This window comes from Pristiophorus japonicus, chromosome 8, assembly GCF_044704955.1.
Source record: "Pristiophorus japonicus isolate sPriJap1 chromosome 8, sPriJap1.hap1, whole genome shotgun sequence".
Classification (NCBI taxonomy): domain Eukaryota; kingdom Metazoa; phylum Chordata; class Chondrichthyes; family Pristiophoridae; genus Pristiophorus; species Pristiophorus japonicus.
In genome coordinates this window covers 181,180,135-181,204,412 of record NC_091984.1, presented here as the reverse complement: position 1 = coordinate 181,204,412, position 24,278 = coordinate 181,180,135, and the positions used below count along the sequence as shown (strand labels likewise).

The window sequence follows — 24,278 nt, the reverse complement described above, 5'->3', positions numbered from 1 at the left end:
AGGTCTTTAAAAGGCTGAGAGATATGGTTAATGTAGACGTAACCAGGGCATTGCAATGGCACTAAGATAACAGGATGCAAGTTTCTGACGAAAGGTCATCAACCTGAAACGTTAACCCTACCTTTCTCTCTCCACAGATGCTGATGAACGTTTTGACCATTTTCTGTCTTTATTGCAGATTAACAGAATTGGTTTTCCCCAAAGTGGGGGAGGCTTCAGTGTAAACTCTGATCAAAGGCCTTGGAGAGGGTGCAGAGGAGATTTACAAGAATGGTACCGGGGTTGATCGATTTCGGTTACATGTGGAGAGTTGGGAGAAGAGCTGGGGTTGTTCTCCTCAGAGCAGAGATGACGACGGGGTGATTTAATAGAGGCGATCAAAACCTTGAAGGGTTTTGATAGATAAGGAAAAACTGTTTCCAGTGACAGAAGGGTCCGTAACCCGAAGACACAGATTTAAGGTAATTGGCAAAAGGGCCAGAGGTGAGCGGAGAAGAATTTTTTAATGTAGTGAGTTATGATGATCTGGAATGCTCTGTCTGAGAGTGTGGTGGAAGCAGATTCGCAGTAAGTTTCAAAAGGGAATTGGATATATACTTCAAGGTTAGAAAATTGCAGGGCTGTATGAAAAGAAGGCAATGGCTCTAATTGGATAATTCTTTCAAAGAGGCACGATGTGCCGAATGGCCTCCTTCAGTGCTGTAAGATTCTATGGCCCCGATATTGGTGGCCTTACCGCCCATTGCCGCTGAGTTTTGCTGCCGGTACCCCTTCTTTGACATTTTCCACTTGGGCTAGAGCGGGCGGGACGGGAGTACTCAATCTGCGTTTGGTCTCCCCAATGTCGAGGAGACCGCATGTTGAGCAGCGAATACAGTATACTAAATTACAGGAAGAACAAGTAAATCGCTGTTTCACCTGGAAGGAGTATTTGGGACCCTGGACAGTGGGAAGGGAGGAGGTAAAAGGACAGGCGTTAAGATCTCCTGCGCTTGCACGGGAAGATGCCATGGGAAGGGGAGGGGGAGCTGGGAGTGACTAGAATGGACCAGGGTGTCGCGGAGGGAGCTGTCCCTTCGGAATGCTGGGAGGGGAGGGGAAGAAGTGATTGGTGGTGGGATCACGCTGGAGGTGGCAGAAATGGCGGAGGATGATCCGTTGAACGTGGAGGCTGGTGGGGTGAAAGGTGAGTATAAGGGGAACCCTATCATGGTTCTGGGAGGGAGGGGACGGGGTGAGAGCAGAGGTGCGGGAAATAGAATGGACACGGTCGAGTGCCACGTTAACCACGGCGGAGGGGAATCCTCGATTGAGGAAAAAGAAAGACATATCAGAGGCACTAGTGTGAAAGGTGGCGTCGTCAGAGCAGATGCGACGGAGACGGAGAAACTGGAAGAATGGAATGGAGTCCTTACAGGATGCGGGGTGGGAGGAAGTTTAGTCCAGATAGCTGTGGGAGGCAGTGGGCTTATAGTGAGTGTTTGTCAATAGCCTATCCCCAGAGATGGAGAAGTCGAGGAAGGGAAGATTCGGAGATGAACCATGTGAAGGTGAGGGAAGGGTGGAAATTGGAAACAAAGTGAATGAAAGTTTTCCATTTTGGGGCGAGAGCAGGAAACATCACCGATACTGTCATCAATGTACCAGAGAAAGAGGTAAGGGAGGACTGGAACAAAGAATGTTCCACATATCCCATGAAAAGGCAGGCATAGCTAGGACCCATGTGGGTTCCCATAGCAACACCTTTTATTTAGAGGAAGTGAGTGGAGTTAAAGGAGAAGTTGTTCAATGTGAGAACAAGTTCAGCCAGGTGGAGGAGGAGGAAGGTGGTGGTGGATGGGGACAGGTTGGGCCTCTGCTCGAGAAACAAGCGGAGTGCCCTCAGGCCATCCTGGTGGGGGTGTAGAGGGATTGGACATCCATGGTGAAAGGGAAAAGGTTGGGGCCGGGAAACTGGAAACTGACGGAGGGCGTCGGAAGAGTCGCGGATATTGGCGGGAAGAGACTGGACAAGGGGAGAATAAAAACGAGTGGAGATCGGAAGATCACTTCCGTGGGAACTGGCTGTTACGATGGGTGGCGAGGGGAAGATGGGTTTGATACGGGGAACACTTGTTGACTGCCAGAAAATGGTGGATGCCGATCTGGTGAAGAGGATGGAAACTGAAGTCAGCTTCCAAGTTTCCTCCAGCAGGCTGTTGCGGGAATGGAGCGCGGCGGAAAACTCTTTGAAAGTGATAATGACCAGACGGAAATGTGAGAGTTTAATGGGAAATGTCAACACTCGCCTGTCACATGCCAACAAACACTGCCTAGCACAGTGCGAACGCCGAACCTGGATCCAAAGGGGAGACTTTTGCTGACTCTCCTGGTCGAAGAGCTGAATCTCAGCAAAACCTCCCACTACTGACTGCACTTAGTGTAACGGAGCCTTGAGCTGTGCTGCTGTGAGGGAGAGGATGCTATTGTGCCCTGTTGTTACAGTGCAGAATGCAGTTAGTGATCCCCTTATTCCCAGTTGCAGGAATACTGCGGGCTGGGCTGAGAGACCCTTACCTAGCGGCATGATGGAGAGGTACTTCCCACGGAACTTGCTAGCGATGGTGATTTCCTGCCACAGGGTCCAGCCGTACTTGGAGTAGACGTGGTGGGCCGCAGCGGGCGGATGGTGACTCACCTGCAAACGGGAGGCAGACATACAAACAGGTCAGGTCAGCAGGCTGTGCTACAGTATCGCAAGGTTGTAGAGAGTTACACCACCACGGGGCACTCACCCGGCACTGACAGCAGAGCATGATACACCTTCTGATGCGTCCAGACAGCTGAAAAATGGGGTGGCAATTTTAATCCACCTGACGGGATGGGGTGGAACGCTGTTTCACACCCCGCCCGATTTTATTCTCCATTGAGATCAGTGGAGTTAAGTAACTTGGATTTTGTAGTGAGGGTCGCCAGTGCAGGGGAATGGAACACATCCAATGTTATACCAAGGCTCAGGATCAAGCACTCCCAGGTCGGGTACAGCACGAGTTTGATGCACAGTGAAGCCTCTTCTGCTGCCCCTTAACTCCTAATTTTAGCAGACCACCCATTTTTTGGATTATGGATAGTTCTGTGGGTTCACAAAGCATAGAATATCCACAAACCAAAACAAGGGTGGCCTAATTTCAGAGGTTTTGGGCCTTACTGAATTCATCTAAATAACTCATGGTACTTCAACTATAGACAACAAATATAGTCTTGAAACAGAGCACAATGGCTCAGGGGCAGCAAGAAACAATGAAGCATTATGGATGGAAGGACCGAGAACCCAAGGGATTGGAGGAGGGAGAGACACTGAGGGATTGGAGATTTTTTTTATTCGTAAATTGGCTGCCGTGTTTCCCACATTTCAACAGTGATTACTCTCCAAAAGTACTTCATTGGTTGTAAAGTGCTTTGGGATGTCCGGTGGTCATGAAAGGCACTTTATAAATGTAAGTCTTTCTATCTTTTCGAGAACTGCTGCAGTCCGTGTAGTGAAGGTGCTCCCACAGTGCTGTTAGTAGGGAGGGCGTTCCAAGATTTTGACCCAGCAACGATGAAGGAACAGCGATATATTTTCAAGTCAGGATGGTGTGTAACTTGGAGGGGAACTCGCAGGCGATAATGTTCCCATGCACCTGCTGCCCTTGTCCTCCGAGGCAGTAGAGGTCATGGGTTTGGGAGGTGCTGTCGAAGAAGCCTTGGCGAGTTGCTGCAATGTATCTTGTAGATGGTACACACTGCAGCCACGGTGTACTGGTGGTGGAGGGAGTTAATAGTGACATGTGGTGGATGAGGTGCCAATCAAGTGAGCTGCTTTGTCTTGGATGGTGTCGAGCTTCTTTTGTTGGAGCTGCATTCATTCAGACAAGTGGAGAGTATTCCCTCACATTCATGACTTGTAACATGTAGATGATGGAAAGGCTTTGGGGAGTCAGGATGTGAGGCACTTACCGGCGAATACCCAGCCTCTGACCCGCTCTTGTTGGCACAGTATTTATGTGGCTGGTGCAGTTAAGTTTCTGGTCAATGGTGACCCCCCAGGATGGTGGGGGATTCAGCGATGGTAATGCCGTTGAATGTCAAGGGGCGGTGGAGATAGTCATTGCCTGGCACTTAAGTGGCAGGTAACATTCGTGCCACACATCAGCCGAAGCCTGAATGTTGTCCAGGCCTTGCTGCATGCGGGCATGGACTGCTTCATTTTCTAAGGAGTTGCGAATGGCACTGGATAGTGTGCAGTCATCAGCGAACATCCCCACTTCTGACCTTATGATGGAGGGAAGGTCATTGATGAAGCAGCTGAAGATGGCTGGGCCTAGGACACTGCCCTGAGGAACTCCTGCAGCGATGTCCTGGGGCTGGGATGATTGACCTCCAACAACCATAACCATCTTCTTTTGTGCTAGGTATGACTCCAGCCTGTGGAGAGTTTTCCCCGATTCCCATTGACATCAATTTTACCAGGGCTCCTTGATGCCAAGGGCAGTCACTCTCACCTCACCTCTGGAATTCAGCTCTTTTGTCCATGTTTGGACTAAGGCTGAAATGAGGTCTGGAGCCGAGTGGTCCTGGCAGAACCCAAACTGAGCATCGGTGAGTAGGTTATTGATGAGTAAGTTCCGCTTGATAACACTGTCGACGACACTTTCCATCACTTTGCTGATGATTGAGAATAGACTGATGGGACGGTAATTGACTGGATTGGATTTGTCCTGCTTTTTGTGGACAGGACATACCTGGGCAGTTTTCCACACTGTTGGATAGATGCCAGTATTGACTTAGTCTCCACAATGACTGTGCGGTGGTCACTGCTACCAATGCTGTCATGGACAGATGCATCTGCGACAGGTAGATTGGTGAGGACGAGGTCAAGTCGGTTTTTCCCCTCGTGTTGGTTGTCTCACCACCTGCGACAGGACCAGTCTGGCAGCTATTTCCTTCAGGACTCGGCCAGCTCGGTCTGTAGTGGTGCATTTGGAGAGGTCTAACAAGGCAACTTCTGAAGTGTAGAGGAACAAAGGGACCTTGGAGTGCATGTCCACAGATCCCTGAAGGTAGCAGGCCAGGTAGATCAGGTGGTTAAGAAGGCATACGAAATACTTGCCTTTATTAGTCGAGGCATGGAATACAAGAGGAAGGAGGCTATACTTGAACTGTATAAAACACTTGTTAGGCCACAGCTAGAGTACTGCGTGCAGTTCTGGTCACCACATTACAGGAAAGATATGATTGCACTGGAGAGGGTACAGAGGAGATTTACGAGGATGTTGCCTGGACTGGAGAATTTTAGCTATGAGGAAAGATTGGATAGGCTGGGTCTTTTTTCTTTGGAACAGAGGCTGCTGAGGGGAGACCTTATTGAGGTGTATAAAATTATGAGGGGCCTGGATAGAGTGGATAGGATGGATTATTTTCCTTAGCAGAGGGTCAACAATCAGAGGGACACAGATTTAAAGTAATTGGTAGGAGGTTCATAGGGGATTTGAGGGGAAAATTTTCCCCCCAGAGGGTGGTGGGGGTCTGGAACTCACTGCCTGAAAGGGTGGTAGAGGCAGAAACCCTCATTACATTTAAAAAGTACTTGGATATGCACCTGAAGTGTTGTAACCTACAGGGCTACGGACCTAGAGCTGGAAAGTGGGATTAGGCGGAATAGCTCTTTGTTGGCCAACAGGATGGGCTGAATGGCCTCCTTCCATGCTGTAAATTTATATGATTCTACTGATGGACATTGAAGTCCCCCACCCAGAGTACATTCTGTGCCCTTGCAAGTGGTGTTCAACATGGAGGAGTACTGATTCATCAGCTCAGGGAGGGCAGTAGGTGGTAATCAGCAGGAGGTTTTCTTGACCATGCTTGACCTGGAGCCATGCGATTCATGGGGTCCGGAGTCAATGAATGTTACAGACTCCCAGGGCCACTCCCTCCCGACTGTATGCCACCTCTGGGACAGGACATACCCAGGGGTGGTGATATGTCTGGGACATTGGCTGACAGGTATGCGAGTATGACTATGTCAGGCTGTTGCTTGACTAGTCTGTGGGACAGCTCTCCCAATTTTGAACCAAGTCCCCAGATGTTGGTGGGAGGACTTTGCAGGGTCGGCTGGGCTGGGTGTGCCGTTGTCGTGTCAGCAACCGGTGCCAAGGGCGATGCCAGGTGGTCCACCCAGTTTTATTCTTATTACTTTTTGTTACAACTGAGTGGCTTGCTTGGGAGGGCAGTTAAGAGTCAACCACATTGCTGTGGGTCTGCCAGACCAGGTAAGGGCGGCAGATTTCCTTCCCTAAATGACATTAGTGAACCAGATGGGTTTTAACTACAATCCGGTAGTTTCATGGTCACCATTACTGATACTAACTTTTTATTCCAGATGTATTTCATTAACTGAATTTAAATTCCACAGCTGCCGTGGTGGGATTTGAACACACGTCTCCAGGTTATTAGTCTAGGCCTCTGGATTACTAGTCCCGTAATTTAACCACTGTGCCACCGTACCTGGCTGGAGGGAGACACAAGCTAAGTGGTTAGAGATGAAGGAAGAGAGACAGTGAGGGATTGGAGAAGGAGGGAGAGACAGTGAGGGTTTAGAGAAGGAAGGAGACACACACAGAATGACTGGAGAAGGAGGGAGAGACACACAGAGCGACTGGAGATTGATGGATACAGACACTGAAGGACTGGAGGAATGAAAGGTACCCTGAAGGAATAGAGCAATAAACATGCTGATAATACTCGCAAGCTGGGGAGATATTTTGTTTCTCAGAATGGATGAAGCTGGAAATAACTCAGCCCTGGGCTAATTGGTGAGTGAGATATTCTGACATACGTGAGAGTTAGATGACTGGAAATGACTTTGGATTTTAAGATATGGTAAGATAAAATAACCTAAAGGAGAAAATAGCAGAAAGGAACCTTTCCCTCATACATTCTAATTTTTGCATGAACTCACATTTAGAGTACTCCAATGCACATTCATTAGCTATAGTCATTAGTGACAGTAATTATCAAAGCCTCTAATAGGGTCTTATTTATAGATATAAGGATTCCACATTGCAATCTTCAGTGTGATGGCGCAGTAGGGAATATGCAACATCACTTTCTTAATACTCAGAGTCGAGCGACCTTTTAAGCCCTGCTGATGTATGTAATCGTGTTATAACGGGGTCAATTAATGATTGGCACACAGTCCTGTTATTTTGGTTGTTTAGTAACTGGTGCGACAAGGAGCTAGATTTACCGATGATCCCTTTGTCAACACTTGGAAAATCGAAGCCGAGGTCTCCCACTGGGTGGTGTAGTGGGTTAGTCACTGTCCATATACCTCGAGTCGGAGTTCAATTCCAGCATTTGATGGGATGAATATCTCAGCTGTATACTTGCTACAAACATGGGCAGGCCTAATCCAGGTCCTAGTGGGCACAGACCTGTCCCAAGATTTAGCACACTTCACAAAGTCAGAGAGAGAGACCAGAAAATGGCTGATGTGGATCACAGAAAGAAATGTCTGAAGGTTAGGATTGATTAGATGAAGCTTCTGTTCTGTATTTATCCATGCTGTAACTGCTCTGGGAGTCTCTGATGTGGACACTGTGTGCTTGAAATGGGAAGCATCTCATATCCCAGCAGTAACTTCCCTCAACTTTGATGAACATAAACATTTTAAAATAAAAGTTATGCAAAAAAAAGTCCAAACGCATTCAGCAAAAGGGCTGTTTCCTTCTCTCAAGTGAATTTCAGAAACTGTACAAGTTAATATCGAAAGCGGTCTGCATTTACAATCACAGAACTGATTACATCAAGAGTTTTTTCTTACAATGCCAGAATTCACCTCATCACACACCTCAGAAACATCCCCAAACACCTTATATACAATGGAATAATTGGCTGCTGTTCCGTAGGTAGATGTGGCAGCCGTTTTGCAAGATCCCACAAACAGCACTGAGATGAATGGCAGTGTAATGGGTTTTTGGTGGTGCATGTTGTTGGGAGGATTGTTGGCCAAGACTCCACGAGAACTTCCAGCCCTTTATTGAATGTTGCCATGGATTCTGGATATCCACCTAACCCACTGGAACAGGCAGCTGGGGCCTCAGTTTAACATCTGGGGCGAAGTGTGGCACTTACACTGAAGCGTTCCCCTGGAGTGTCAGCCGAGATTATCTACTCAAGTCCTGGAGTGGATCCTGAACCCACACACACTGGTTCAGAGGAAACAGCATTAGCAACTGAGTCCAGAATAAAAACGTTGTAAAATTCAGGTAAAGGTTCCAGCCCATAGTTAAAGGGTTGAACGAGCAGGAGATATATCGCGGTTCAGTGACACCAAGTTTGAGTTTTAAATGTCTGTAGATTGCAAGAGGAAAGGAATTCAGGAGAAACTTCTTTACCCAGAATGGTGAGAATGTAGAACTTGCTAGCACATGGAGCAGTTGAGGCGAATAGCAAAGATGCCGTTAAGGGGAAGCTCAATAAGTACACAAGATAGAAAGGAATAGAAGATTATGCCGATAAGATTAGATGAAGGGGTAGGAGGAGGCTCGTGTGGAGTAGAAACACCAGTATAGACCGAGTGACCTGTTTCTGTGCTGTAAAATTCTATGTAGTTCTTGATTCTGTCTGGAGCCCTCAAACATTAATATTTAACCCAATAGTGTGAGGTCAGACGTAAAACTGAGTGTCCAATCAGAACATACCTGTAACAATTCTGCTGAATCATAGAATTACATCAAAATTAGGGAACATAAGCAGACCCAACCTCTGCTGCCTCCTCTGGCCCTCCATTCCAGAGGGCCCTGTGCTCCTGTGACTCTGGCTGCCTGTGCATCCCACTTCCTCCCGCTTACCCATTGGTGCAGAGCCTACAGCTTGGAACTCCACCCCTAAACCTCTTCATAGAATCACACCAAAAGTCCAACATGGGCCCAGCCAGTTTATCCTACACATGAGCAGTAGTCCAAATCCCACAAGCCACCCTGTTTCCCAGGTCCCTCTATTCCCCTTTCCTTCAGCCACCTATCCACATAAACAATCACATGCTCTCTGCCTCAGCACCTTGGGACATTTCACCACATTAAAGGCGCTATATTAATGCAAGTTGTTATCGTCGTAACTCCCAGCAGTGCTTTCCACAGCCTTGCAATCCTCTGTGTAAAAAGGTTCCTCCTGCTCTCTGTCCTAAATCTCTCACATTTAATCATATGTCCCCTTGTTCTAGACTCTTAATCACTGGAAACATCTACTCTGTTCCAACCCTTCATCGTTTTAAACATCTCTATCGAATCACCTTGTAATCCCCTCTGTCTGAATGAAACAGCCAATTTTTGAAGTCTCTCTTGTATTTATAGTCCCTCAGCTAGTTGGGTGCAGTTGTGCAGCAAAGGTTCTTGTGCCAAAGAGTGCCTTTGATGAGCATGGAATGCTAGTGGTCCCAGCAGGGAAGGTGTCACAGTCCAAGACCCGATAAAGCCCAGTTTCATACATTGGAAGCATGGCAAACAAGCCAACGGTGGGCAGACAAAACGCTACAAGGACACCCTCAAAGCCTCCCTGATAAAGTGCAACATCCCCACTGACACCTGGGAGTCCCTGGCCAAAGACTGACCAAAGCGGAGGAAGTGCATCCGAGAGGGCACTGAACACCTCGAGTCTCAACGCCGAGAGCATGCAGAAAGCAAGCGCAGGCAGCGGAAAGAGCGTGCGGCAAACCAGTCCCACCCTCCCCTTCCCTCAACGACTATCTGTTCCACCTGTGACATAGTCTGTGGCTCTCGTATTGGACTGTTCAGCCACCTAAGAACTCATTTTAAGAGTGGAAGCAAGTCTTCCTCGATTCTGAGGGACAGCCTATGATGATGAGTTACCATCATCATTAGGGGCCACAGACTCCATCACACGACAATGGTCCCCGTTTATAGAGATGGGCAGCCACCATCTCATGACTCGGCCTCCAACAGCAGCATACAGGCCAAGACACTCACTGCCAGTTCCTGGGCTGTGTCTGTGGACCAGTGACAGATGGAGCAGCTCAAAACATGCAGGCTCCCCACAGCCAACCGAGGCCAAGCTATTCATGGCACACAGACACGCAACACAACAACAACTTGCATTTATTTAGCGCCTTTACATAAGAACATAAGAAATAGGAGCAGTAGGAGACCATTTGGCCGCTCATGTCTGCTCCGCCATTTAATAAGATTGGATCTTGGACTCAGCTCCACTTCCCTGCCCGCTTCCCGTAACCCTTCATGTAGTAAAACTTCCCAAGGCACTTCATGGGAGTGCTATCAAACAAAATTTGACAGAGCCATGTAAGGAGATATTAGGACAGGTGAAAAAGAGGTAGGTTTTAAGGAGTGTCTTAAAAGAGAAGAGAGGTAACGAAGCAGGGAGGTTTAGGGAGGGAGTTCCAGAATCCAGGGCCCAGATAGCTGAAGGCATAATGTGGGAGGTTAGAAGCAATTTTTGCATGTAAAGGATTATTAGAACATGGAATCCATTACTACAAATAGCTAGTAAAGCCAAGGCTATCGAGACATTTGAGCATTTACACAACATTCCTCACATGCACGGTACAACAAGGAGGAAAGGGATATGGGGGACAGCAAGGATAAAAGGAAAAGAGGACAGAGAGGCATGGATGGACAACCTATTTAAGGTTGACAAGAAGGGTTTTGAGGAGGTTTTGAATGATAAGGCAATTGAGGAGAGAATTCCAGGATCAAGTGTGTATGGGGTGAATGAATGGCCATTAGTAATGGAGCACAGGTAGCGAGGAAAAAGAGAAGTCCAATTTTTGAGATGGATGCACAGATGTCAGGAATGAGGGGAGTGTGAGAGTCAGTGGGGGGGGGGGGGGGGGAAGAAACGGACAGGGCTTGGGGGGGACACAGGGCTGGGGGGGGGACACAGGGCTGGGGGGGGGACACAGGGCTGGGGGGGGGACACAGGGCTGGGGGGGGACACAGGGCTGGGGGGGGACACAGGGCTGGGGGGGGACACAGGGCTGGGGGGGGGGGACACAGGGCTGGGGGGGGGACACAGGGCTGGGGGGGGGACACAGGGCTGGGGGGGGGACACAGGGCTGGGGGGGGACACAGGGCTGGGGGGGGGACACAGGGCTGGGGGGGGGACACAGGGCTGGGGGGGGGACACAGGGCTGGGGGGGGGACACAGGGCTGGGGGGGGGACACAGGGCTGGGGGGGGGACACAGGGCTGGGGGGGGGACACAGGGCTGGGGGGGGGCACAGGGCTGGGGGGGGGGCACAGGGCTGGGGGGGGGACACAGGGCTGGGGGGGGGACACAGGGCTGGGGGGGGGACACAGGGCTGGGGGGGGGACACAGGGCTGGGGGGGGGACACAGGGCTGGGGGGGGGATACAGGGCTGGGGGGGGGATACAGGGCTGGGGGGGGATACAGGGCTGGGGGGGGGATACAGGGCTGGGGGGGGGATACAGGGCTGGGGGGGGGATACAGGGCTGGGGGGGGGATACAGGGCTGGGGGGGGGGGACACAGGGCTGGGGGGGGGGACACAGGGCTGGGGGGGGGGACACAGGGCTGGGGGGGGGGACACAGGGCTGGGGGGGCGGAATTTAGTGAGGATGAGGGCCAATTTATAGAATTTATAGAAACAGGCTATCTTAGATCTGGTAATGTGTAATTAATGAGACAGGATTAATAAACGATCTTCTAGTAAAGGATCCTCTAGGAATGAGTGACTATGGCATGGTTGAATTTCAAATTCAGTTGGAGGGTGAGAAAGTTTGATCTCAAACCAGTGTCCTAAGCTTCAATAATGGACACTACACAGGTATCAAGGCAGAGTTGGCTAAAATGGACTGGGAAATTAGATTAAAGTGTGGGACGGTTGATGAGCAGCGGCAGACATTTAAGGAGATATTTCATAACTTTTAACAAAAATATATCCAAATGAGAAGGAAAGACTAAGTGAAAGGATGACCATCAGTGGCTAACTAAGGAAATATGGAATGGTATCAAATTGAAAACAAGGGCATACACTGTGACCAAGACTAGTGGGAGGCCAGAGGATTGGGAAACTTTTAAAAGCCAGCAAAGAACGACTAAAAAAAATATTGGAGAGGGATGATAGTTTATGAAAGCAAACTAGCACAAAATATAAAAACAGATAGTAAGAGTTTCTACAGATACATAAAATGGAAAAGAGTGGCTAAAGTAAATGTTGGTCCCTTAAAGGGTGAGACTGGAGAATTAAGAGTGGGGAACAGGGAAATGGCAGAGACTTTGAACAAATATTTTGTATCGGTCTTCACAGTAGAAAACACGAAAAACATCCTAATAGCGGATAATCAGGGGGCTATAGGGAGGGAGGAACACTAAAGAAGTAGTACTCGATAAAATAATGGGACGAAAGGCAGACAAGTCCCCTGGACCTGATGGCTTGCATCCTAAGGTCTTAAAAGAAGTGGCTGCAGGGATAGTGGATGCATTGGTTGTAATTTATCAAAATTCCCTGGATTCTGGGGAGGTCCCAGCAGATAGGAAAACCGCAAATGTAACGCTCCTATTTAAAAAAAGGAGGCAGACAAAAAGCAGGAAACTATGGACCGGTTAGCCTAACATCTGTTGTTGGGATCATGCTGGAGTTCATTATTAAGGAAGCAGTAGCAGGACATTTGGAAAAACATGATTCAATCAAGCAGAGTCAGCATGGTTTTATGAAAGGTAAATCATGTTTAACAAATTTGCTGGTGTTCTTTGAGGGTGTAACAAGCAAGCTGGATAAGGGGGAACCATTAGATGTGGTATATTTGGATTTCCAGAAGGCATTCGATAAGGTGCCACATAAAAGGTTACTACACAAGATAAAAGTGCACGGGATTGGGGGTAATATATTAGCATGGATAGAGGATTGGTTAACTAACAGAAAACAGATAGTCGGGATAAATGGGTCATTTTCCGGATGGCTAGTAGGGTGCCACAGGGCTCAGTACTGGGTCCTCAACTATTTACAATCTATATTAATGACTTGGATGAAGGGACTGAGTGTAATGTAGCCAAGTTTGCTGATGATACAAAGGTGGGTGAGAGAGCAAACTGTGAGGAGGACACAAGAAATCTGCAAAGGGATATAGACAGGCTAAATGAGTGGGCAAACATTTGGCAGATGGAGTATAATGTGAGAGAATGTGAGGTTATCTACTTTGGTAGGAAAAATAGAAAAGCAAATTATAATTTAAATGAAGAAAAATTGCAAAGTGCTGCAGTACAGAGCGACCTAGGGGTCCTTGTGCATGAAGCACAAAAAGTTAGTATGCAGGTACAGCAAGTGATCAGGAAGGCAAATGGAATGTTGGTCTTTATTGCAAGGGGGGTAAAGTATAAAAGCAGAGAAGTCCTGCTACAACTGTACATGGGTATTGGTGAGGCCACACCTGGAGTACTGCGTACAGTTTTGGTCTCCGTATTTAAGGAAGGATATACTGGCATTGGAGGTTGTTCAGAGAAGATTCACTCGGTTGATTCCGGAGATGAGGGGGTTGATTTATGAAGATAGGTTGAGTAGGTTGGGCCTATACTCAGAGTTCAGAAGAATGAGAGGTGATCTTATCGAAACATAGAAGATAATGGGGGGCTCGACAAGGTGGATGCAGAAAGAATATTTCCACTCGTAGGGGAAACTAAAACTAGGGGACATAGTCTCAGAATAAGGGGCCACCCATTTAAAACTGAGATGAGGAGGGATTTCTTCTCTGAGAGGGTTGTAAATCTATGGAATTCTCCGCCCCAGGGAGGCTGGGTCATTGAATATATTTAAGGCGGAGATAGACAGATTTTTGAGCGATAAGGGAGCAAAGGGTTATGGGGAGGGGGCAGGGAAGTGGAACTGAGTTCATGATCAGATCAGCCATGATCTTATTGAATGGCGGAGCTGGCTCGAGGGGCCAAATGGTCTACTCCTGCTCCTATTTCTCATGTACTTATGTTGTTGTATTATTATGAACTCAAAAATCTCAGTCTGCTTCTCCAGCTGGTGAGGTGTCCCGGTATAGAGCTTCACGCACACAGATACAATTTGAAAAAGGACATCTCTTATCTGTGTGATGCAGCAGGGAGTTGCATACTGACTGACCCTATCAATGTCTCTTTCAGGTGCTTGGAACAACCCAGTGCCATAGACACAGTATCATTCAGGAGGCGACAGGGCTGTGATTCAATGTGCTGCACCATAGAACATATAGAAAGCAGGACTGAATGTGCATTCTTCATGCAGCAACTTCAAATCTCAGCCCAGTTGGTAACAGCCGCGCTTAGCAAGAGATGAAAATACAAGTCCTGGTGCTGCTTTCAGAGTGATATCTGCTGAGGTCTGGGAGCAGCACGCGCTCTCGTTCAGGAATGGTACATGATGGGGGAGGCCGAAACACCCCTACAACTGGGATTCACTTGGGTTGTTCCTCTCCTCCGCTTCCGCCCCCCCAACATCCCCCAAACACGCCCATCCGCCCAACACGCCCCCACCAGCCCCGCCCCTCCATCACCCGCCCCCACCCCACCCCTCCCCATTAGCCCTGCCAACACCACCCACCCCCACCACACCCCATACCTCCCCAACACCCTCTCCACCAGCCCCGCCCCTCCAACACCATCCGCCCCCAACCCCCTCACCAGCCCAGCCCTTCCAATACCAGTCCACCTCACCCCCACCCCACCATGTGATTCCCTCCTTTCTTTAAAGTACTTATACTGATGTATGTTAATTGGGGTAATAAGATTTAAGGTGATTGGCAAAAAATCCAGGGGGAAATGAGGATGAAAAGATTACGGACGAGTTGTTGTGATCTGGAATGCACAGCCTGAACGGGTGGAAGCAGATTGAATAGTAACTTTTAAAAGGGAATTGGATAAATACTTGAAAAGGAACAATTTACAGGGCTATAGGGAACGAGCGGGGCATTGGGACTAATTCAGTAGCTCTATCAAAGAGGTGGCACTGGCACAATGGGCCAAATGACCTCCTTCTGTGCTGTAGGGTTCTATGTATGATTCCACAGGGACCAGCTTCCTCTGGTACTGTAGTGTCTCTGCACCTTGTTACAAACTCACACGAGGCATGTCTATATCAGACACGGTCACTCTGTGACCTTCACTTTATTCCCAGGACCAAGGAATGCTGACCCTGGGTGGGACCTCCCCTTTTATACCTGGAAACCCAGGTGAGGAGTGTCTCCCACAAGCTCATCCCCTGTGGTAAGGGTGTGCATTTCATGGGTACAGGTACAGTGTGCATGAGTTACAGTTACATAACTACTGTCATTTCAAGAATGACAGGAACCTTTACGTATTCATGTCTGAGCCTGGGCAATGAGTGTTGGTGGATTATTCAACCACGGCGAACATTAGACATAGCCAATGCTAACATTGAATGACATCCATGTGTATACTATCTAGCACAGGTCAGTGAAGGGCAATCAGGAGCAGGAATCCGGGATGATTCCTCCCCTCCCCCCCCCCGCCCGAGCTAAGAGACACTAAGGAACTGCAGAAAGCCAAATGCTGACAGAACTGAGGTTGGCTGATGCAGTGCAGATCAGGCATTTAATCTGGGACTTTCTGGTCAGTACCACGTCATGAGGGGCATTAAAGCCATCGGGGAACTCTCAATCTTCTTCAATCATACAGCACCTCAGCTCACCCTTGTTAAAGGTCACAGCTCCACTCAGTCCCTGGGTAGGGACCATTACAGCGAGATTACACAGAGTTTATACAATATTACAGAACTCTGGCCACTGCTTGTGATGGAATACTTGTCCATGTGCTTCTTGGATTACAAAGCAAGACTGAACAATAAATCAGATTGAGCTCAGGCTCGAGGGAGTACAACATCCCCAGCATTACAATTCCACTGTCAGAGTCAAATATCAATTTGAACGAGCACGACATTGGCAAGTTGATTATATGAGGGAGCAGGAATTGTCAAAGTAACTAACGACATAGACATCAAATATGGATCTGTTCTCACAGGCTCCTGTGACATTGTGACAGGCCGTTGAACTGGACAGGAGAGAGACTATTACATCGTGAAGAAGAGTATTGTAGGCGCGTTAGTGAGTGGGGTGGAGAGTGTGATTGCTCATTGTAGAAGGGCTACAGGGTGGAACAACCAAACCACAGGCTACCCAATGTCTACACACGGACAGCATATTGTCACTGGATAGGTGAGGGACCCATGCCAGATTTTTCTTTCCTAACCCGGAAATATTGAAACCAACAGTACTGTCTCTGACTGAGATTAAATATTCTGCGACTACCAGGATGGCAGAAGATGAATTAAATGGACCGTGGTCTTTTTCCATCTAGCAATTCCAAAATTAGCCCAGACCAAGGACTGAATCTGACACCTTCCTGGGCCACATGGTTCAGTGCCAACCCAGATAGCATATAATGCGTTTCTAACAACTCAGTTTAGAATAACGAGGCCAGAGTGCGGAAACCTGCCATCACGTGGTTATAGGGGATACAGGTGCAACGTCCCGAATCCGGACTTCCGAAAACCGGATATTTTGGCGGGCGGCGAGGTCCGAAATCCGGCAAAACCCAAAATCCGGCACGGATTCAGGATTCCGGATTTCAGACGCTGTACCTGTACGATTAGTTGGTGCTTCTGATACAGTGCCGGCACACAGATGTCAGTCTAGCAATGAAGACAATGGCTCCCACGCCGTCCCAGAGGCCCCTCACCTGCTCACAGAGCGAGCGGAAGCCACCCTCCTCCAGCCGGTCCAGCTCAAAGGTCTCCCCAAGAAGAGGGTTAAAGGGCTTTGCCGTGCGATGGATGGTGGTGGAGTAGGAAGACACGGAGAACGCAGCCACATAGCACATCTGCTCGGCAGAGCTGTCACACCGAGCTGCCTTGTCCAATAGTTCATGGTACTCCAGGTCCTCAGTTAGTCTCTGAAGCATCGATAAGGGCTCGTTGAAATTCACCTGGAAGCAAAGAGAACATAAGCTCAGAGCCACGTTTAATAAAATTAGTGCTTGTTTAAACCTTTAGATGATGAAATTGCACTGTGCGTTAATTGTTTTGTCCCTTATTTTAATGGAAGGATTGACTCTCTTCAAATAAATGTGTTAGCACCTCAGTTAAAACAGCGCACAATGCATTTAATACAAACGTATTAAGCAGTCATACGGTAACATTGCATCAACATGATCACACCTCATTAATGATGGGAGTCTAGCAAACAGCACCACCCACTCAAGAGAAAGGCCTTGAATTTTCTCGAGGGCTCTCCCAGTCTGGCTGTAATTGCAGTGGGAGATTGGAGGAAATTCTGGAGAAACAGCCTGTTTATACCATTTCTCTGGGGGTTCCCATCTTCTACCCTCCGTAAACGTGAGGTCATCCTAAACTCTGCCCATGTCCTAACTCGCACCAAGTCCCGTTCACCCATCACCCCGGTGCTTGCTAACCTACATTAGCCCCTGGTTAAATAACGACTCGTGTAAAAGATTTTCATCCACGTTTTCAAATTCCTCAATGTCCTCGCCCCTCCCCATCTCTGTAATCTCCTCCAGTCCTACAACCCTCAGAAATATCTGCACTCCTTCAATTCTTGAACCTCCCCGATTTTAATCACTCCACCATTGGCGGCCGTGCCTTCAGTTGCCAAGGACCTAAGCTCTGAAATTTCTTCCCTAAACCTCTCTGCCTCTCTTTAATCCTTTAAGATGCTCCTTAAAACCTCCCTCTTCTGCCTCAATATCGCTGAGGTTCGGTGTCAAATTTTGTTTGATAACATTCCTGTGAAGTGCCTTAGGATGTTTCACTACATTAAAGCCGCTATATAAATACAGGTTGTTGTTAGGCTCAGTTTCACATTGGGCAGAATGTTTATCAACCTTTGTGTCAAAACTAAAATCACCAGCAGAGCCACAAGAGTTGCTGATACTCGAGACATTTATCCCCCCAGTGACCATGTTAGGATAATATATGCCTGATTGCCGTGTTGTTTATTTAAATAAAATGAGCACAGCGAGAGTTACCTGGTTACAGTGTCACTCTCAGCTTCCTGTGGTTTCAGTCACTGATTCTGCTTTCAGGTATGTTTAGATCAGTCGCCGTTTTCACAACAGGAACTTACTGCTCAACCATGCCAGGCAGCTGTTCAGCTAGTTACCTCGGTTTAAGAAAGTTCTAGAATATTTTTGACCTCTATTGAAATTTCTGATGGGGGATGGAAAATGGTTTAGAACATTCCAGGGAAACCTCGAGGAAAAAAAAAAGAGGGAAGCCAAGGGGCTAATGCGAGCAAGTAACTTGAAGTAATTAAGGCAGTAGAGAAAAAGTACTAGAGAAACTAATGGGACTAAAAGCCGACAAATCCCCTGGACCTGACAGCCCACATCTTAGGGTTCTAACAGAGGTGGCTGCACTGGTTGTGATCTTCCAAAATTCTCTAGATTCTGGAACGGTCCAAGCAGATTATAAGGTAGAAAATGTAACCCCACTATTCAAGAAAGGAGGGAGAGAGAAAACAGGGAACTACAGGCCAGTTAGCCTGACATCAGTCGTCGAGAAAATTCTGGAATCCATTATTAAGGAAGTGGCAAAAGGGCACTTAGAAAATCATACTATGATTAGGCAGAGTCAACACAGTTTTATGAAAAAGAATTAATGTTTAACAAATTTATTAAGAGTTTTTTTTTGAGTATGTAACTAGCAGGGTAGATAAAGGGGAACCAGTCGATGTAGTATATTTGGATTTCCAAAAGGCATTCGATAAGGTGCCACATAAATGGATGCTATGCAAAATAAGGGCTCATGGGATGGGGGGTAATATATCAGCATCGATCGAGGATTGGTTAATGGATAGAAAACAGAGACTAGGGATAAATGGGTCATTTTCCGGTTGGCAGGCTGTAACTAGTGGGGTGCCACAAGGATCAGTGCTGGGGCCTCAGCTATTTACAATCTATATTAATAACTTCGATGAAGGGAGCGAGTGCAATGTATCCAAGTTTGCTGATAATACAAAACTCGGTGGGACAGTAAGCTGTGAGGAGAACACAAAATCCTGCAAAGGGATATAGACAAGATTAAGTGAGTGGGCAATAAGGTGGAATATGGAGTATAATGTGGGGAAATGTGAGGTTATTCATTTTGGTAGGAAGAAGAGAAAAACAGAATACTTTTAAAATGTTGAGAAACTATTAAATGTTAGTGTTCAGAGAGATTTGGGTGTCCTTGTACAGGAAACACAGAGTTAGCATGCAGGTACAGCAAGCAATAAGAAAGGCAAATGGCATGTTGGCCTTTATTGCAAGGGGGTTTGAAATACAAGAATTGAAGTCTTGATACAATTGTACAGGGCTTTGGTGAGACCACACCTGGAGTACTGTGCACAGTTTTGGTCTCCTTATCTGAGGAAGGATATACTTGGCTTAGTGGCGGTACAACAAAAGTTTACTAGATTGGTCCCTGGGATGAGAGGGTTGTCCTATGAGGAGAGATTGAGTAGATTTGGCCTAAATTATCTGGAGTTGAGAAGAATGAGAGGTGATCTAATAGAAACATACAAGATTCTGAGGGGGATTGACAGGGTAGATGCTGAGAGGTAGGGCATAGTCTCAGGATAAGTAGTCGGCTATTTAAGATTGAGATGAGAAAGAATTTCTTCACTCAGAGGGTTGGGAATCTTTCGACAAAGGGCTGTGGATGCTGAATCATTGAGTATATTCAAATCTGAGTTAGAGAGATTTTTAGACTCTCGGGGAATCAAGGGATATAGAGATCGGGCAGAAAAGTGTTGAGGTTGAAAATCAGCCATGATCTTATTGAATGGCAAAGCAGGCACAAGGGGCTATATGGCCTACTCCTGCTCCTAATTCTTACGTTCTTATGGATTCCTGAGTGATATTCGATATATGAGATTACCCCGTATGAGCGAAACGTTATTCAAATTGACAGCATTATTCTCGTGACTGCAACTAATTTACTTCATTTGAATTATTAAGTAACAAAAGTGTGGCATACAATTAAATACAGGTCAATTTCTGCCCTTGATCCTGTAAAGCAGAGTACTGAGCCTTGGCCATTCAGCCTGGCACAACAATAGAGTTGTTGAAGGTTTTGAAGCTGTAGCTACTGACGCTGTTTTGACAGTTCTAAAGACAGATAGACTTGCACTTATATAGCGCTTTTCACAACCTTATGATGTCTGAAAGCGCTTTATAGCTAGTGAAGTACTTTTGAAGTATAGTCACTGTTGTAATGTAGGAAACGCAGCAGCCAATTTGTTTTTATCAAGCTCCCACAAACGGTAAAGTGATAATGACCAGATCATCTGTTTCAGTGATGCAGGTTGAGGGATAAATATTGGCCTGGTTACCAGGGAAAATTCCCCAGCTCTTTTCGAATAGTGCCAGGGCTTGGTTTTTTTACATCCACCCGAGGGAGCAGATGGGGCCTCAGATCCGCCCCACCCCCGACAGTGCAGCACTCCCTCAAGTACTGCACTGGGAGCATCAGATTACATTATATGCTCAAGTCTTCTACAACGATTTCTGATCTTCAATCCATATGTTTGTAGACCTTGTGCCTTATTTGAAGACTTCCCCTGAATCTTACTGCATTATGCCAGTCCACATCACTTTTTATTTTCCTCATATTTGTACATCAGACTCCATTCTCTCTGAACTCCAACATCCTTTCTTTGTGAATACAGCAGGTGGTGCTGTTCTGCCTTGGGCATTTAGTTGAGAGAACAAGACGTGGCTAAATAATGATACGGCTGAAGGATTCCAATAGAAAATGTATCAACAGCGTGACAGAAACTCCAAATTAAACCATCAGGGTGGTGGATTCTGCCCATTTTGCATTTCACCTAATAGGCATTTTCACAGTTTCATGTGTTTCTTCAAATGAAGGCCGAGATTCTGTGCTGACACTAAACTTTAGCAATGCTATTTATTCATAGAACTGTCACAGTATTAGACGATTCAAATTTATCAACAACTTTATTTCTTCATTAAACAAAAGGTCTGTGATCAGAAGGATTCTGTTTTATCACAGAGCACGATAAAAGATCACTTGGTGTATGTGAAGGTGTGGAAGAGTTTACTTGACAAAGCCCGGAGTCTGTGTGAGACTGAATATGAGGGTTGTGCGTGAGGGATTCAGTCTGTGTGAGTACGTGTCAAGGTGATCTTATTCAAACATAGAAAATTCTGAGGGGGCTTGACAGGGTAGATGCAGAGAGGATATTTCCCCTCGATGGGAATCTAGAACTAGGGGGCATAGTTTCAGAATAAGGGGTCGCCCATTTAAAACGGAGAGGAGGAGGAATTTCTTCTCTCAGAGGGTCGTGAATCTTTGGATTTCTCTGCCCCGGAGAGCTGTGGTCATTGAATATATTTAAGGTGGAGATAGACAAATTCTTGAATGACAGTCAAGGGTTACGGGAAGCGGGCAGGGAAGTGGAGTTGAGGCCAGGATCAGAGCAGCCATGATCTTATTGAATGGCAGAGCAGGCTCAAGGGGCCGAATGGCCTACTCCTATTTCTTATGTTCTTATGTCTGTGCGAGGCTTCATGTCCATGAGATTTGGAAGGGATGGTGGGCGTTCACGGGACGGGGGGCGTGCACGGGACTGTCTGAGGGATTTTCTGAGACTGTGTCTGATGAACCCTGTTCCCTAGCCCCCGCACCCCCCCCAACCCTAAAGTGGATGGATCTCCCCTCCAATAGCCTCCATTCCTGCCCGAGAGATTAGTAGTTAAATTCCTTCCCGACTTTCCACAGCATTGCTGTGAGACAGGCTTGAGGTTTGTGGGATTAGTAAACAGACCAGAGCAGCAGTATAATGTTGCCACGCTGCTGTTCATTTAATCAATGTAAGTGCTTAATTTGTATCCTTTAATTTTAAAAAAGCGATGAGGAGGGGGATTGACAGTGCTGTGGGTTAAGCACTGGCCTGTCACTTCTGGGACCAGAGTTTGTATCTAGTCCAGACTGATTGGATTAAAATCGCCTCTCTCGGCTGGCTGGAGCAACTTTAAATAAAATGAGTTTAGGTAATCTTAATTAAGTTCATGCTGAGGATGTGCCCATCGCACAGAATCGCTCCTAATTTGGCATTTGGTTGCCAAAGCCACGCAGAGAGGATGGAGGATTACTGATGTGGGAGGTGCACATTCTACACTGGTGCTGCGGGGGTGATCATCTGTGGCTAAAACACACAGTTAGGGGAACTTCACACTGAATCCATCATCAAAGGTGGCCCCTTGTATCGAGGATGACCTGCTTCCACACCAAAAAGGGATGAGTTCACAGGTAGTTCAATAAAGGACCTGATATTCCAAGTCCCGAAATACATGTTGAAGGGTGGAAGATGTCTGTGCATGGATTTATTTTTTTTTTTTAACGTGGGGTGGCCGTTGCACACTAGCCACCACACGGGCTTGACAGAGCTAGGTCTTGGTCCATTGGCAAGGATTACCCAAGACGACTGGAGACCAGCTCTGCAGAATCTATGCCTGGTTTGGGAGTTGCTGGATACTGACACTGGATGTTCGAATCTCAGCTCGATGAGCAGGAACAGCTTAGGAAGAGAAAACGACAAAATGCGTTTTCAACAATCACTGCGTGGGAGACTGAGTCGCTGGGCAAACCCAGTGGGATAATACTTGTAATACATGGAGCAGACCAACCAATCTAGGACTGTGACCATGGTTTCAGAGCCACACATCCAATTAATACATAAAGGCACATGCTGTAACTGATGTCAGGTTCAGCACATAAAGATCTAATTTTATATATCTTTTCCTCCCTTGTTTTTCCAAGAGGCAGGCAGGCATTCTACAGCGCTAACTACAGACCCATTAATCTTACTTTCATTGCATGTAATAAGAGAAGTAAGTGTGGGATAGCATCTAGGGAATAGTGATCACAATATAATAAGATTGAAGATAATAATTGAGAGATATATGGTACAAAGAGTAAAGTAATTGATTGGAAAAAAAGCCAATGGTGAGGGAATGAGGATGAAGCTGAGCTGGAGAGAAATACTGACAGGCCAAGAGGTAAAACAATATTGGTCAATATTTAAAGGGGAGATCAATAGAGCTCAGGAGAAATATATTCCACTGAGAAATAAGAACAAACTAGCGAAGAATGAGTTGCCATGGATATATAAAAAGATTAGGATAACACTGAATCTAAAGAAAAAGGCATAAACCAAATACATAAACAATAAAGGAGAGGTCAAAAGGGAATATGAGTTTAGGAAAGAGGGTAAAAAGACAATTATTTGGGAAGGCAAAGAGGAACTGTGAAATGAAAATATCAAAGAATATAAAAATATATAGTACAGTTTTCTATAGGCACATAAATAACAAAAGGACAATGAAGACAGGGATAGTGACAATGCGGGATGAGCAAGCTAAACTCACGGGAGATGATAATGAAATGTCAGAGAGACTGAACAGCTACTGCCTCCTATTTCACTGAAGAGGCTATCAAAAAGGAAATAACAGTAGAAATTGTTAAGAGAGATAGAACAACAATGAAAATCGAAAGAATGGAGATAGTAGACAAACCAGCCCAACTTCAGAGTACAAAACCTCAGGTCCAGATGGATTTCACCCATGGATATTCAAAGAAACTGGAAAGGAGATAGCAGAGGCACTAGTGTCCATGTATAAAAATTCAATAGGAAAAGAAATCATGCCAGGAGAACGATGACAGCAAATGTCATTCCTTTCTTCAAAAAGGGAGATAGAACTAACCCATGTAACAATAAAGCAATAAACTTCATGTCAATGGTCGGAAAGATATTAGAATCTTTGCTAAAAGATCATTTAACAAAACATCTCGAGACGAAGAATATAATAAAAATGACTCAGCATTGATTTCTAAACGATCATGTTAACCAAGCTTACTGAATTCTTTGAAATAACGGAAAGAATAGACAAGGACAATGCAGCGGATGTGATATATATGGAATTTCAGAAGGTCTTCAATAGTGTCCAATAAGAGACGAATGACAAAGGTCAGGGTGTGTGGTGACATGGAAAGATAGCTACAAAACAGAAATCAGAGGGTAGGAGGCAAGAGAAGTTTCTCAGACCGGCAGAAAGTGGCAAGTGGTGTCCCACAGTGATCTGTGCTGAGACCACTGTTGTTCACGTTATACATAAATGATTTGAACTCAGGAATTGGTTGTTTGGAATTGAAATTTACAGATGATACCAAACTGGGGGTCATAGCT

The 24,278-nt window shown here is 46.5% G+C and overlaps 1 protein-coding gene across 4 annotated transcripts in view; it reads right to left on the bottom strand.

Moving 5' to 3' along the window:
- Positions 1 to 24,278, bottom strand: part of LOC139268853 (oxysterol-binding protein 2-like) — a 426,288-nt gene that overhangs the window by 16,326 nt on the left and 385,684 nt on the right. For all 4 annotated transcript variants that reach the window (XM_070887626.1, XM_070887622.1, XM_070887623.1 and 1 more), the window contains 2 exons: positions 16,750 to 16,995; positions 2,557 to 2,677 (listed from right to left, as the gene is read on the bottom strand). In XM_070887626.1, the coding sequence (XP_070743727.1) occupies positions 2,557 to 2,677; positions 16,750 to 16,995 (367 nt within the window). The remainder of the gene's footprint in view (positions 1 to 2,556; positions 2,678 to 16,749; positions 16,996 to 24,278) is intronic.